Source organism: Equus caballus, chromosome 1 (assembly GCF_041296265.1).
Source record: "Equus caballus isolate H_3958 breed thoroughbred chromosome 1, TB-T2T, whole genome shotgun sequence".
NCBI lineage: Eukaryota > Metazoa > Chordata > Mammalia > Perissodactyla > Equidae > Equus > Equus caballus.
Window position 1 is genome coordinate 92,446,938 of NC_091684.1, and position 15,357 is coordinate 92,462,294.

Below are 15,357 nucleotides of genomic sequence, written 5' to 3' on the forward strand. Positions count from 1 at the left end.
CAAAAATTCTTCAGAAGGAACTATTAACTTTCTCATACTAACTAGACTAGATGATGGGAGGAAGTAAGCTTGGAAGCAATATCTAAATCAAGGGAGGAAGACAGACTTGGGAAACTAAAGAAGAATATTACTAATTATGATAGAAAAAATTAGGAATAAAGTAAGAAGAATAGGGTACAGAGAATGATAGTTATTACTAGGGAGAGCTCCTTAAAATAAGGATTTGAACTTGGAAGACTGGAAACCCACAAAAGAGATTCAGCAGAGATAAGGCAAAACCGAGGTGATTAAAGGAAAAAAGTTTTGTGCAATGTGCTGCTGGACTCACTGAAAACTACATATAATTTCAATGCAAGTTGATTGGGGTGAAAAATGAGACTTAAATATGGTGACATATATTCTTCCTTCATATGACTATGGTCCTTAAACCAAGAAACATGTTACCCCTACTGGTTTTAAATCTTCCTAAAGATAAGCAGACTTCATCTTCGCCACAAAATTAATTTTCTTGATAGGTTTACAACTGAGTCTTATTTGACTTACTTCTAAATATTCTAGGATCTTTAAACAAAAAATATCTTTTATATCTGTTGTCTAAAGGTGATTATATTTCACAAATGGTAAAAATCATGTGTGCAGGTCGTTTTCCCACTTAAAATGTGTATCTTTGACCTTCTGTCTTATTTAGCAATCATAATTACTACAGGTTGAAAGAAGTTTTACATTTCCAGAACCTTCAAACTTCATTAGATTATTGCTCATTTACCCAGGGTAGAGGTTACCATTCATAATTTAACAAAGAAAAACCACTCAGATCTCCCGACTCTTTTCACCATGGAGCCACTAGATGTCCTCTTTAGGGAGGTGCAAGTACAGTGGATTCAAGAAAGCGTTATGAGCACCCCAGAAGCAGCGAGGAGACCCAGACCCAGGGAAGGCGGCCTGCCCCCTCAACGCTGAGAGCTTCTAGTGCGAGCCGTGCGACCCCACTGAAAGGGAACGTGGCAGGGAAGACTCCCTCAGCTGCCAAGTGGCTCGTGCCTGGTCTGGGAAGCTTGCACAGGACACGTTAACATTCGTACTATGTCCGAGAGTATGAAGAATATTTCCAGACAAAGAGGCAACAACCTCCTCTGGAGTATTCTGGGACAGCATGAGTCACATGGCGAGCGAGGGTGGAAAAGACGAGTTGAGTGTGAAGAAGATTACAAGTGGCATGGTAAGCACAGCTGAGGCATTCTCACAAGGAGATGAAAGGACTGGGCTGTCTTTAAGGAGAGAACTACGGAACAGCAAAGAGAGCAGATGCAGGGAAGGAGCATCGACAGAGAGGCCAGATAAGAAATTATCTCAACAGTCAGAGCTAAAAATGACAAGGCAGTAAGGATGGGAATAAACATCCCTAACAAACTGGCAGAAACAGTGACGATTACTCCATCAAAGGAGAAATAGTTACACGTGTCCTGGGTTCAGTTACTCACTGGAATGCTATACAGTGGTGAAAAAGAGCAAGGCAGAGCTTATGGAAAAAAACATGCTGCAGAACAAAAAAAGATGTATAAAAATGTATAACATGATCTTATTTAAATTAAAAAAATACATGTGAATGCCTACAAACATGCCTGAGAGGACTGACAACACACTGTTAATAATGATTACACCCAGGAAGAAGTATGGAATGGGGACTTTGTCTTCTCTACTCTAAACCTTTTTTAAGAAGGCATCCACATACTACTGTGTAATTTAAAACAAACTTTAAACAGAAAACATTTAGGAGGTTTGGAAGAGGAACTAAGTATCAGCCTCTAGAAAACAGGAAGTTCCAGGCTCCTTTACTGCTCCCTTACTCCTTCACTGTACCCCCAGGAGGAGCGGTGTCCCAGGGACATGCAGGTATCAGAGATCTCATCACCATCACCATGGTGGGAGGGGGAGGCCTTCTTCCTCAAACTGGGGGGGAGGAACTGCCATCTGAGATTCTGTGGCTGCTCCCACAGGATTCCTGGGGGGCTCATCCCTTCTTCCCCGTCTTGCATGTCTTTCTGCCTCTAACACGTGCCAAGGTGGAGTGGTCTGAAGTTGGGGTTGAAGGCTCTCACAGCACGTTGCAAGTTGGCTTGATTCTTAGCCTTTAGGCTAACTGAGCTCTGGTAAAGGAGATCCCCACAGGCCTAGCTGAAGAAGTTCGACACCTCCCTTTGGGGCCCTTTGCTGGCAATTGCCAGTTGGTGATAAATATTACTCAGCCTCACTTTTCTGTGTGCACATACTCACATCTACCCACTTAGGGAACGTGTTGGGGAGAGATGAATGACAGGCCAAAGACAGGGTTCCAGGATGCCTAGGTTCCCTGGACAAAAATTATCATCATGCCACTCTCCTCTCATTCTTTAATACTCCTTTTTGATCTAACTAACATCAAGATTGGCTAAATTTTTTAGCTTACTTGACTGTGGTAGTGACGCCATTTAGACATAACCACTTGAAGGGTATTTAGACCAGAGAGCCACTGATTAGCTAATTTTTTTCTTACCACATACTTTTTTTTTTTTTTGGTAAGATTGGCCCTGAGCTAACATCTGTGCCAACCTTCCTCCATTTTGTATATGGTACACCGCCATGGTACGGTTTGATGAGCAGTATGGAGGTCTGTGCCTGGGATCCAGCCCACGAATCCCGGGCCGACGAAGCAGAGCATGGGAACCCAACCACTACAGCACTGGGCCAGCCCCACATACTTTAGTTTTTAAAAGATTTTTAACTGTAGTAAAAAACACAACATAAAATTTACATTTTAACCATTTCTCAGTGTATAGTTGAATAGTATTAAGAATATTCACTGTTGTGCAACCAATCTCCAGAATTTTTTCATCTTGTAAAACTGAAACTGTACCCTTTAAACAACTCTCAAATCCCCCTCCCCCCAGCCCCTTAAACTACCATTCTACTCTCTATTTCTAGGAATTTGACTACTCCAGGTATCTCAGTAAGTGAAACCATATAGCATTTGTCCTTTCGTACCTGGCTTATTTCACTCGGTATAATGTCCTGACGGCTGAGCTATGTTGTAGCCTGCATCTGAATTTCCTTCCCTTTTCCTGATTAACTATTAATATAAATGAGAACCAAAGTGTTAGTACTTGAAACTTGCTCCTAAAAGGAATAATCTGTGCTTTAACTGACCTGCTGTAATGGGAGCAGAATTCTGTGCCTCTGGGCTAAGCCTGGCAATTTCCCCAGGAGAACTGTCCTCTCCCCTGAGACTCCGGAGGCCGCCACCTGACATTGAATGGGCTGCATGCCACAGAGGAATCCTTTTCTCTAGGCTTTGCACGTGTGCCTCATTTGTAAAACACCACCAACCAGAATATCTCTTTCTAAAACCACACAAATGAGCTTCTCCATTGGACTCAGCCTCCAAGATCAGGTTTTAGGAGCTAATTCAGGGAAGGACCACTATTCATGTAACATCACCTCAAGGACACTTCCTGGGCCTGAGGGGTGAACAATACCGTTGTTGCAGGAGGACCAGAGGCGGGAGGAGAGCCAAATAGAGAGCTTCCACTGTCAACGTCATCTTCAAAGAGCAGAGATGCTCTCTGGGTCTTCTTTTGGCTACACAAACAAAGAAAAGGTCAAATTATAGGTAAATGTGATTAGAAAAAAGAAAATATTCTTTCTAGGCCACACCCATAACAACCCATCTAGCATGAAAACACCCAGGCCACCTGTTGACCTTACACAGATGGAAGCAAACAAGAAAAACCGTTGAAGGAGGTGCAGTTTGCACCTAGCAAATCATCAGCCTCCGTCCCTCATCCTTACGTGGAAGAGCCCAGGGCCTCCACACCTTGCCCCTTTCCAGTTACTTCTGACTCAGTGTAGGTGCACCGGCTATTAGCTCTGCCAAGGCACACAACACTCTTAGCATTCACAAACGTAGCATCCTCTCTCACCACTCCCTATGGCAGAGGAAGAACCAGAGAGCATGGATGCCTCTTCCAGAATGGTCAGGAAGGCAGCAGGGCCAGGGCCTGCTTCAGGCTGTGACCTGTGGCCTGGTGCCTCCTTCGGCACTCAACCCTTTCTTTCCAGGTGCCCGTGTGCCCTTCCATGCCTTCTCTTCAAACCCAAAACTCATCCCACTCCATCTGGAGTGGAATGAGTCTGGAGCAGAGAAAGTATTACTGAAAGCTAGGTATTGTGTGTAGTTTGTACTAGGACCTACAAAGAATAAACGTTTCCAGATCTCTGAACTTGTGATCATCTGTGGGTGTGTGTGTGTGGCAGGGGCAGGGGACAGGGGTAAAGGGAGCGGAGCACATGTAAACAGATACTTTCTATACAAGGTAGAAAAGGCTCAAGAGCAACGGAGCCACGGAAGAGGGGCAAATGGAGACGGAGCCATGTGTGCTCTAGACTCTGAGCCTGTTTCCTCTCTCTCATCTGTTTGGGTTAGAGAAGGCTTCCTAAAGAGAGGACTTCAACTGAGACTTGAAAGAAGCTGGTCAGGTAAGAAAGGAAGAAGAGCACCCCTTGGAAAGGGAGAGCAACAAAAATAAAGGAATGAAATGTTATTTCCCCTGCACTCATGATAATAAACAGTAACATTCAGGTGCTTACAATGTAACAGCTATTGTACTAACTGTTTCACATTTGGATTTCATTTAATCTCTTAAAGATCCTATGGAAGAAGTACTATTACTATTTTTGTTTAACAGGTAAGGAAACTCAGGCCGAGAGAGGTTAGGTAACTTGCCCAAGGTTATTCAGAAAGAAACTGGCAGGGCCAGGATTTATTATTAGGTATTGGGATTCCAGAGCCTATATTCTTAACCAGAAGACAAAGATATATCCAGGATAAAGTCACAGGGACCTATAGTAGAAATGATGACATTTGAAGAGATCACAATATTTGGAAACAGAAATATAAGGCACTTCTGAATCTATCAAATCAAAACTAAAGCTTAATCACAGCATTGCACAGGACTTACATGTCTAATCAATTGCCTCTTTACGCTACTACCATTCAATTGAATTTCAAAGTAATCATTTAAGGCTCCCAAGAGAAAAAACAATTTGCTGAGGAGTTATTCTGAATCCACAGCTAACCTGGCAGCATGTTCCACCACCAAGCACAGCCCATGCTCACTCTACATTTCCTGCTGGCTTTAGTCCAAGTGTCATTACTGTACAGGGCCACCCGGATCAGCACCAGGAACTGTGTGATAAGGCACAGCTCTGCAGAGAACCATTTTCCTCACAGGGTGTTTTTCAATGCTGAGCAGATTTCTGTCCAAATCACAAACTTAAGTAAACTTGCCCAAACTTGATCTACATTCTTTAAGGTAGCCCAGAGGAAAAACAAAAGAGATGACAAACTTTCCTTAAATCCCTAACAAAGAAAAATAACATTTTAAGGTTAAAAAAAATGAAAGGTAGAAGAAATTAGGTAAGAATCCATAAAGAACAACATTTCCCAGAATTGGGAGGAAAACATTTCCCAGTATCTTAACTTGCAAGTGGAAATCAAAGACATTCTCCTTTCTGTGACTACTAGGCAATGAATGATTAGCATGTCACCTCCAGTAACTGACATCTTGCACATCAAATACCTTCACTTGTTACCACGGACACCGATTAAAGGATTTCTCACAATGACCATCTCACCTGTCTTTGGCAATGGCAAACAGATCATCTTCATCATCCTCCTCAAAGAGGCTGGTCTTTTTCACAGCTTTGGCGTCCTGGTCCTGGGTGGTCCCAGAGTCCCTAAGTTCTCCTTTAGACCTGTTGTCAGATGCTGAGTTGGTCTGTGAATCAGTAATATTCCAGTGGTCCTTAAAACGTAAAATATCTATTAAAATCCAGTGGCAATTTAGATTAAGGAATCTGAGAAAATAAAATTTACATTCGTTAGAGGACGGCCCAGTGGTGCAGTGGTTAAGTGCACAGGTTCCACTTCGGCGGCCCAGGGTTGGCCAGTTTGGATCCCAGGTGCGGACATAGCACGGCTTGGCAAGCCATGCTGTGGCAGGCATCCCACATATGAAAAAGCAGAGGAAGATGGGCATGGATGTTAGCTCAGGGCTAATCTTCCTCAGGAAAAAAAAAAGAAAAAGCAAAAAAAAAAAAATTTACATTCATTAAACTAAGTTGTATTTAACATAAGAGTATCACTCTTGACAAAAGCTCACATCCAAAGCTTTTCTTTGAACTCGAATCTAGACAGTTAGGTTCTTTGACCTCACAGACCTCAAGACTCCCTCCTCCACTGCCTTCCATGACGCTTCTCCTCTCTGTGGTTCTGCTCCGTGTTCGGACAAAAGAACTTGTCTACTTTAGAGGATCAAAATCAATTATACAGGAGGACGAGAAGGAAGAGGAATGTTTAAAAAAAAAAATCAAGTACTCTCAACTTTGGAGGAAAATATTTTAATTTAAAAACCCCAAAGCAGGCTGGAAAAAAATGTATAAAAAGCTCATGCAATGAACATGTAAACAAGACACAATGAAAGCTGCTAGCTACCCTTTTACCACGAAAGTGTGAACCTGGTCTTTGCAAAGCATTTAAGGAAACCCCACCTGGCCCCGCTCCTGAGCCCTTGCAAATGAAGGAACTCCTGAGCCCTTGCAAATGAAGGAACTCCTGAGCCCTTGCAAATGAAGGAACTCCTGAGCCCTTGCAAATGAAGGAACTCCTGAGCCCTTGCAAATGAAGGAACTCCTGAGCCCTTGCAATGAAGGAACTCCTGGGCCCTTGCAATGAAGGAACTCCTGGGCCCTTGCAATGAAGGAACTCCTGAGCCCTTGCAAATGAAGGAACTCCTGAGCCCTTGCAATGAAGGAACTCCTGAGCCCTTGCAATGAAGGAACTCCTGGGCCCTTGCAATGAAGGAACTCCTGAGCCCTTGCAAATGAAGGAACTCCTGAGCCCTTGCAATGAAGGAACTCCTGGGCCCTTGCAATGAAGGAACTCCTGAGCGCCCTTGCAAATGAAGGAACTCCTGGGCCCTTGCAATGAAGGAACTCCTGAGCCCTTGCTCAAGGGGTCCTTTGGTCTCCAGAGTCTAGAGCTTCCCAAATCAAAGTGGGGTCCCCAAGCTGCAGCATCTGTTATGCAGAGTCTCAGGTTCCACCCCAGACTTTTTAATCAGAACCCGCATTCCTAACAGGATGCCCAGGTGATTTCTTCACACGTTATGGTTTGAGAAGTGCTTCTCCAGAGCAGTGACACCACACTAGAATGCCCCAAAGAGCTTCAGGAAATTCCAGTGACAGGCCATATCCCAAACCACTGAATTCTGACTCTCCAGCAGTGGAATCTGGTATCAGGACCCTTTAAAGTTCTCCAGGTGATTCCAATGGGCAGCCTAGGTTGACAGTCACTGTTCTAGAACCCTAGTTATCTTTACTCTGCAAGAACTGTTGGTCCCAGCTTTGGCTATTATTTTTGTTTTCCCTGAACCACTATAATACTATGGTAGGAGAAATTCCACTGATGGCTGGCCATTACTACAGAGAGAACCACCACTAAGAATGCTAAAAAGAACGAAAAAATGGAAAAATCCATCATAAATTCATATGTTTAAGTAGAAAAAGCAAATTATGTTGTGTCATTTTAAGCCGCTGTCAATAAAAAACATTATCTATAATTTACCTACCCACATCATACCCTCATACCTTACCTGCAATGTTAAAATAAAGAAGAGCAATTATTATAATACAGGAAGATTTTTAATGCCGAGGATTCTTTCTTGCATTATATTTAAAGTCTTTTGCTGTACAGCTAAATCTGAACAGCAGCTACACCATATTCACTACTGGCTTTGCTAGTATGTATCTAGGTAGCAAATGGAAATGTTGTTAAGACTCTTATTAAAAAAGGAGTCAGAACTTGCATAGGATCCTCCTACCATGTCTAGCTATAGTTCTTGCTTAGTGAAACACAGTGATCATTTAACAAGGCAAAATAAGGCCTAACTCATTTGAATTAGCATCTACTACAATTTGAGGGCCAAACTTCTTTTATTCCTAACCATTTTGAAAAGATTAGTCTTTCAGTTAACACACTACACTGAATATCTTTCTTCAAGAACAGAAAGACAGTCTTGTGAACAGTCTCTGGTGACTGAACTTCACTAGCTATAAAATAAGCAGAGAAAGAAAATGTTTAGGACGGCCGTAACTCTTAAATCCCACCCAACAACCCACTCCTCTCCGGGAGAACCCTGCAGCCCACCTCCTCGTCACTGCTGAACAACAGTGCAGACGCCTTCTTTTTGGACGGCTCAGAGGGCTTGGCTTTCTCCTGGGTCTGAGTCAGCAGAGATGATGTCTGCTTCTTAGCAGGTGTAGCCCCAAAAAGATTATCCTAGAAAAACAAATGGCAGAAGAGTATGATAACTTCATACGCATAAAACAAAAAACTGAAGACATTCCCTCTCGTCAAATTGTTAGAGGATAGTCTCTCATTAGGTACAGAACATACATAACACCTTTGGGGGGAAAAAACCAAAATGCTAGTAAATCCCACTTCTTATTCCTCACTCTACAGCAACAGTCTACAATCTTCTCTAACTGTACTCTCCATCTAGAGAAGGGAAACAGATACCCTCGAACTCGAAGGCGGGACACTTGGGAGGGAGCAGGAGGAGGGTAACGTGAGGACAAAGTCACAGAAATAGGAGGAAACCTGGCCCCCCCGTTCTCCTGTGAGTGAGCCCTCCATGCTCAGTGGAAAGGGCAGCCAGCCTGGCATCGGCATGAGAGCAGCTCAGCCCCCTGCAGCAGCCAGCAACCTGCATCTTTCTTTTTATGCATTAGAAACTGGAGCAACGGATCAAAGGAGGGAAAGAGAGCATTCTCCACTCTTTCACATCTACAAAGACATACCTGGGACAGAGGGGAGGCACGACTTGTGTTTCTGGTTAATTCTGAAGAGCCAATACAAACTTAAGAAACAGTTCACTAAATAAAATCAATGGCCTACTAAAGAGCTGATTCTTTTGGTTCAATGGCATTTGTAAATTTTTGTGTAGTCAAGCCCTCCAAAAGCACCTATTAAGGTACTTTCATTAAGGCAATGGGAACAAAATCATCAGAAGGCCTGAGCCCAAGTCAGACAGAAAAACACTTGTAATAATATCCTAGAGCAGGTGAACAGTCTTGAAATGTAGCAATTCGATAAAGGGAGGCTTCATGGAGAGTGTGGGAAGGTTGAAAAAGCCAGGAGAATAACGAACTGGCATTTAGTGGTGATACTAAAGACAACAGCTAACATTTACTGTGCACTTACTATGTGCCAGGCACTGTGCCAAGAGCTGCAAATTAGCTGTTTTAGCTGTTTTCATGGTCATAATGACCCTGTATATTATTAAGCATATGAGATTCAGAAAGGTTAAGTTACTTGCCCAAGGTCCCTGAATGTACGTGGTGGAGCTGGGACACGGATGCAGGGCTCTGACGCCAAAGCCCATGAGCCTGGCCACCATACAGTACTGCATCAGGTAAAGTTTGGTTTGTCGTCCCTCATTCCTCTCCCCAACTCTGCTCTCTCATCCAGGGTGAGGATGGAAGGCAAGGCGAGACACGGCTGCCTTCTCCTCTCCACTCCCACTGTATCCACAACATTCTTGTACATCATTGGTTATAACAAAGACCCATCCTCTAAAAAGTATTTCTTAAAGGCAGATTTTTTAAATGAAATCTACAGAGCCTTCCATAAGAGCTGAGTCAAGAATCTAATGTGCTGCCCACTGTACAGCTAAGAAAACTTAAGAAAGGAATCACTGAAATAAAAAACAAAATATTTTTGTCACATACGCCTCAGACAGTTTGACTGCTTCCCTATCACCTTGTCTATGTATGAGCCTCTGGCTATAAAGCTACATCAGCAACGGTTCTCTCCTAATTGAAAACTGGACTATCTCATGTTGCAGTAGCAATGGTTACCTCTTCATCTTCATCATCGAAAAGCGAGACTGACGTGGGGAGTTTGCTAGGCTGGAGAGATGCATCTTTTGACTTACTCACATTTTGAGAAGAAAACAAATCCTGTTGGATCAAGATTAAAGCTCCTGGTTAGTAAGATGTAACAGTTTTTAAAGTATCAGTTAGATATAAGACAATAAAGACTGTGGCGTGACGTCAGCCGTGTGTCCAGGTCTCTCTGTCAGAGGGAAGCTGGCTGAGACAGTCCCTGAGGAACACACGTCAGTCTGTCCTGGCTGCGTGCAGCTCAAACGCCTGCGTGTGAGAGGCCGAGACCCATGGAGCTCCAGGGGGCCTCTCTGGAACCCAGAGGTTTCCACATTCCCCCCTGGATGACCTAAGGCAGCGGGAAATTCTCTAATCAATCTCCCACCATGCTAAAAAAACAAGAATGACTTCCTTTTTTGGTCCAAAGAATCAGAGAGATTAAACAGATTCAATAATGAAAATAGAGGCTAGATTCCAAAATGGCTGGATCTACGACTCTGTTTTACTTACTAACACCCATCTCTCCCAAGAGTATGCTATTATTTCTTTTAAATAAACACAAATTCAATTTTTATTTTAAAACGTTTGGTACATCTACAGCTAGGAGATGCTGCAAGCTAGAGAAAGATCTGGTAGATTCTGAAGAAATTTTCAAAATGCTGTAAAGTGTCAGCCTCTAATGCAAAGACAGATCTGCAAATTGAGCTGCATGAATTAGAAACATAAACTAGGACAACTGTTCCTTCAGGAAGAGAAACTTCAATACAGAAGAGCCAATTAAATAGGACAAGAATGTAGTTTCTAAGACCTCCCTGGATAAAGATCTCTTTTATTATAGAATCAAGGTCTACTCCTAAGATCCAGACCTAGGCAGTTCATTAATGGAGAAGGGCTCTTCTCAGCCCAGTGGTTTTCGCCTGGGCCCTATGGAGTCCCACAGCTCTGTTTAGGTAGAAGAGGCCACAGAGGGGGAGCTCCAGATTTCCCATGCCTCTCTGCAATTGATGCATGGCAAGATTTCACGTAAGGAAAGGGCACTGTTGCTTTAAAAAAAAAAAAAAAAAGTAAAACAAAACCAAATTTCAACATTATGGTTTTCAACTTGTGATGTACTTATCTTCATTGGTGTTGGAAAAAAAGGCTTTTCCATTACCTCAACCCTGTCCCCAAAACGATTTCACAGGGACAGCTTTAGCTCCACACCTGCGATAGAGAGGCAGGAGTGAAGGATCATTCCTCCTCTCTCCTAGACTGCTGTTTTACTTCTCCTTGCCTAAGTATGCTGTCAGTATCCAATGAAGACAAGCTATGATGATGCACATGGGACAAAGCCTTTGGTGGTGGTTTTAAAACCTGTCTGCAAATTCTTTTACACTCTGCCGTCAAGAAGTGGAGTCTATGACCCCTGCCTTTGGACCTGGTGGGCCCTTGGGACTGCCTCAACCAAAAGAATTCAGCAGAAGCGACAACACTGACTTCCGAGGCTGGGTTACAAAAAGCAATACGACCTCTGCTCAGCTTCCTGGGGAATCTGCCTTTGAAGCCCTGGGCTACCACGTAGGAAGTGCAGCATCCCTGAGGCTGCCAGGGAGAGAGAGAGGGCGGTCCCCCCAAAGCCCCGGCTCTCTGAGCCTTTCCTGTTCACTAAGTGAGATGAGTCTCAGCCCGGTCACCTTCAGACCAGAACCACATGAGAGGCCCTAAGTGAAAAGTGCCTCGCTGAGCCCAGTCAACTTCTAGAACCATAAGAGGTAATAAAACTTCTTGGTCTTCTAAGCCACTAAGTTTTGGAGCGATTAGTTTCATAGCAATAAGTAACTGGAACACCTGTTAAGTCACTGAAATTGCTCACATTTGGTTTCTTCACGTAGTCGACAACTATTCGATGGCTTACCAAGTGCCAAGCACTATTGAGGTGTTAGGGATACGAGTAGGAAACAAAATCTTCTACGCTTAGGGAGCTTACTCTAGTTGGGGACAGAGACAATGAACAAGTAGACAAGAAATGTCACACGGCAACACAGAGTGAAGAACAACACAACAGAAGAGGGGGCTCAGGAGTGCGGTGGTGTGTGCTGGCAGGCTTGCTACCAGGCAAGGGGTCGTCAGGGCAAGGCTCACAGAGAACTGGGAAAAGCGAGGATGCAGGCCATCCAGACTCTGGGAACAGCACTCCAGAGGGACAGGAGCCAGTGCACAGCCCCTCGAAGGGGAGATGTGCCTGACGATGAAGAAGGGCGAGCACAGGGTAAGACCAGAGTTTGACGCCGGTCATGCTGTCCTCACATGTCAGGAGTTTGGATTAACTGGACTTTGGTTAATTCTTATCTTCTGCACACTGGCCGCCAATGAAACACAAGCCTCAAAGGCTTTATTTGCCATCAATGGTAATCAATCTACTTCCAAAGATTGTTCATCCTGGCTGTCGGTGCAAAGTCACTGCAGAGCTTAACCCTGAGTTCACAATTTCTTGGAAGTACATGTAAATTTCTCCCGTGTCCACAGATTTTTCTGTGAAGGAGACTGATTACTGCCCATTACATTCTCATACAAGTCTCTGATGCCCTAAAAGCCTAGCCTAAAGTTAGTTCTAAAAGGACTTAAGCCCGCGGGAGTCAGAGAAAGCAGGGATGCTTCTGAGAGCTGGTACTGCTCCACGGAAATGGCGCTTCCCGAAGGACGAGGCTGTCTGCAGACCAGTGCCAGCCCACACGCTACTACCAAACACAAGACAGAAGGCTGTGCCAGAACACGAGTCACTTCATCACTAGGCCCGCTATCTACTGAAAAAGGAAGCAGTGACGGGGCCAGCCTGGTGGCATAGTGGTTAAGTTCATGCGCTCCCCTTCAGCGGCCCAGGGTTTGCAGGTTCGTATCCTGGGCGTGGACCTAGCACCCCTAGTCAAGCCATTCCGTGCTGGTGTCCCACATAAAATAGGGGAAGATTGGCACAGATGCTAGCTCGGTGACAATCGTCCTTAAGCAAAAAGAGGAACTGGCAACAGATGTTAGCTCAAGGTCAACCTTCCTCACACACACACACACACAAAAGGAAGCAGTGAGTTTATTTCTGTTCTGGTACAAGTGCCTCATGGCACTGTCAATCAACAAATAGCCTAAAATTTGCATATCCTGAAGAGAGACATTCTCTCTTCCTCCCAGGAAATGCGTGGGGTTCAAATCCAACAGTGAAAAGTATTGTACACGTTACTTTCTAAAGACCATGTGTTCTCAAGACATTATTTCTAAAGAACTAAAGTACTTAAAAAAAGTCTTGTGCCTCTACTGAGAAAAATCTTGATTCAGAAATAGTTTCTAATTCACATCCACAGATTAATTTCCCAGAACTAAGAAAAAGAATTCCTTACCTCAGCGTCTTCCTCATCTGAAAACAAACCTTTTTGAGTCTTTGTATCTGACAAGAGCTTGAGATTTTTGCTGGGAGGTAGGGTGACCTTTGTTGAAAAAAATAATAATAGTTAAGAGTTAAACAAGATTCCTGGAAATGAAGGCTTATTCAATCATTCCTTGAGAAAATGTACTGAGTCCCCGCTAGCATACGGCATCAGGGGATTAAAGATGCCATGCACCTAGGACATGTATCAAGTTCGTACAAAGAATTAACAAAAAAGTAGGAATATCATGAGAAAGAATTTAAAAATTGGTATAAGTTAGGAAACAGGGAAAAAAACAGTTCCTTGATAAAGTCAGTTTCTCAGGATAGCAAGGCCTGGACACAGGAGACGGTACAAGCAAGGACGTTACAGCAGAGGGAACGTGTGAGAAGAGAAAAGCAAGATAAGGAAGAGGGCACATGTGGTGGATCAGAGAGTATGACAGACTGCCCACATTGCACAGTGCACAAGCGGGACATGCATGGTGGGAGCCAGTGTAGGAAGGCGGGTGCCTAAGAGCCTATGGGGTTCTGAAAGCTGGGACCTAGGTGGTCGGCAGAGGGAAGGTCAGGGTTTCATAGTGAGGACACGAAAAGAGATGTACTTTAGAAAGATCAAGGTGTGCAGGATAGCAAAGGGGAGGGACAACAGCCAGAAGAGCTCAAAGACTGAAGGGGACGCATCCCACTGGCCAAATACAGGTCAATACGAGCATCAAAAAAAAATAACGACGCTAATGGATAACAATATGACGAACAGAGAATCCAGGATCCTGTAGTGATACTAAAAAGCTGGGAAAGGAGGAGAGAAAACTCTTCTGTTCAGAAGAATGCCAGCCACTAACTGCAGAAGAAACAACAGAATTGGAAAAGCATTCTTTTGCACTCCAATATGATAACGGGTTCAGGAAAAGATCAATGGATGTTAAAACCACTGAGCAAGGCAAAATCTGACAACTGCGGAAGCAGTTTCTTTCTTTCTTTCAACTTTCGGTATGTTTGAAGTTCTTCATTATACACTTACTTCCCTCTGGGCTCCAGATGAATTATCAAGATGCCCCAAATCAACACTCCTATGTTTTGTCTTCCCTCCTGCTCACCTTTTTTTCTGCTCTTGCTTTATTTTCATCTGTCTGATTGACAGTAGCTTCCGGCAAAGCTGCTGCTTTTTCTTTGAACAGATCTCCTTCCTCATCATCAAAGATACTGGCAGTGGATTTGGCTTTGTCTTTAGAAAGAGACCACAGAATAAAATTACACTAAGGTCAAAAATCCCACCGCAAAATTCACAGATTAAAAATTCTTCCTTCCCACTGAATAAACAGAAAAAGTTATGTTACTTCTTGGAAGAAATATTAAGTGGACTGGATGGAAACTTTTCAGAGAAGACAACAGTAGCTCAAATGAAACACAGGAGAGATGGTTTAATCATTTGGCTTATACACTTATCCAAGCAGCAGCATCCTATGCTTAGCGCAGCTCGGCCTAGCATAAAAGGTAAAGACAGACCTACAGAAAGAACAAGCACTCTAGGAATCTGAAAAGGGAGGGTTAGCTTCTGCTTTTAAAAAGTCAAACCTTCCAAAGACATAGAAAAGCAAATATTGAAATCTCCCCCATAACTCCTCCCGCCCACCCAAACAAGATGTCCATCGAGGAACGGTCTGGTATACATGCTTCTAATTCCCCCAAGGATATACTAACATTAACTCTAGTTATTCACACGTAACACTATAAACAATAATATAATTGGAACAATGTGTCTTATAACTTGAATTTTTTACTTAATGTACGTAGGGTATCTTCCTATGTCAACATACATGGACCTCATTCTTATTAACAGCATCACAAAATTCCACTGAATGGAGGGACCATAAATCCCCCTCCTGGTGACCACTTGGGCGATTCCCAACCTTTCCTGACCAAGGCATTGCTGCCCTGAAGGAGGGGTGTGTCCCTGAAATGAGGGCACCAACTCAGGA

At 43.6% G+C, this 15,357-nt stretch overlaps 1 protein-coding gene across 5 annotated transcripts in view; it reads right to left on the minus strand.

The window, feature by feature from the left end:
- Window positions 1–15,357, minus strand: part of LOC100062210 (WASH complex subunit 2) — a 49,765-nt gene that overhangs the window by 13,741 nt on the left and 20,667 nt on the right. For all 5 annotated transcript variants that reach the window (XM_070229371.1, XM_023647955.2, XM_023647966.2 and 2 more), the window contains exons 16-21: window positions 14,476–14,603; window positions 13,350–13,436; window positions 9,955–10,056; window positions 8,243–8,374; window positions 5,671–5,840; window positions 3,513–3,615 (exon numbers count right to left, since the gene is read on the minus strand). In XM_070229371.1, the coding sequence (XP_070085472.1) occupies window positions 3,513–3,615; window positions 5,671–5,840; window positions 8,243–8,374; window positions 9,955–10,056; window positions 13,350–13,436; window positions 14,476–14,603 (722 nt within the window). The remainder of the gene's footprint in view (window positions 1–3,512; window positions 3,616–5,670; window positions 5,841–8,242; window positions 8,375–9,954; window positions 10,057–13,349; window positions 13,437–14,475; window positions 14,604–15,357) is intronic.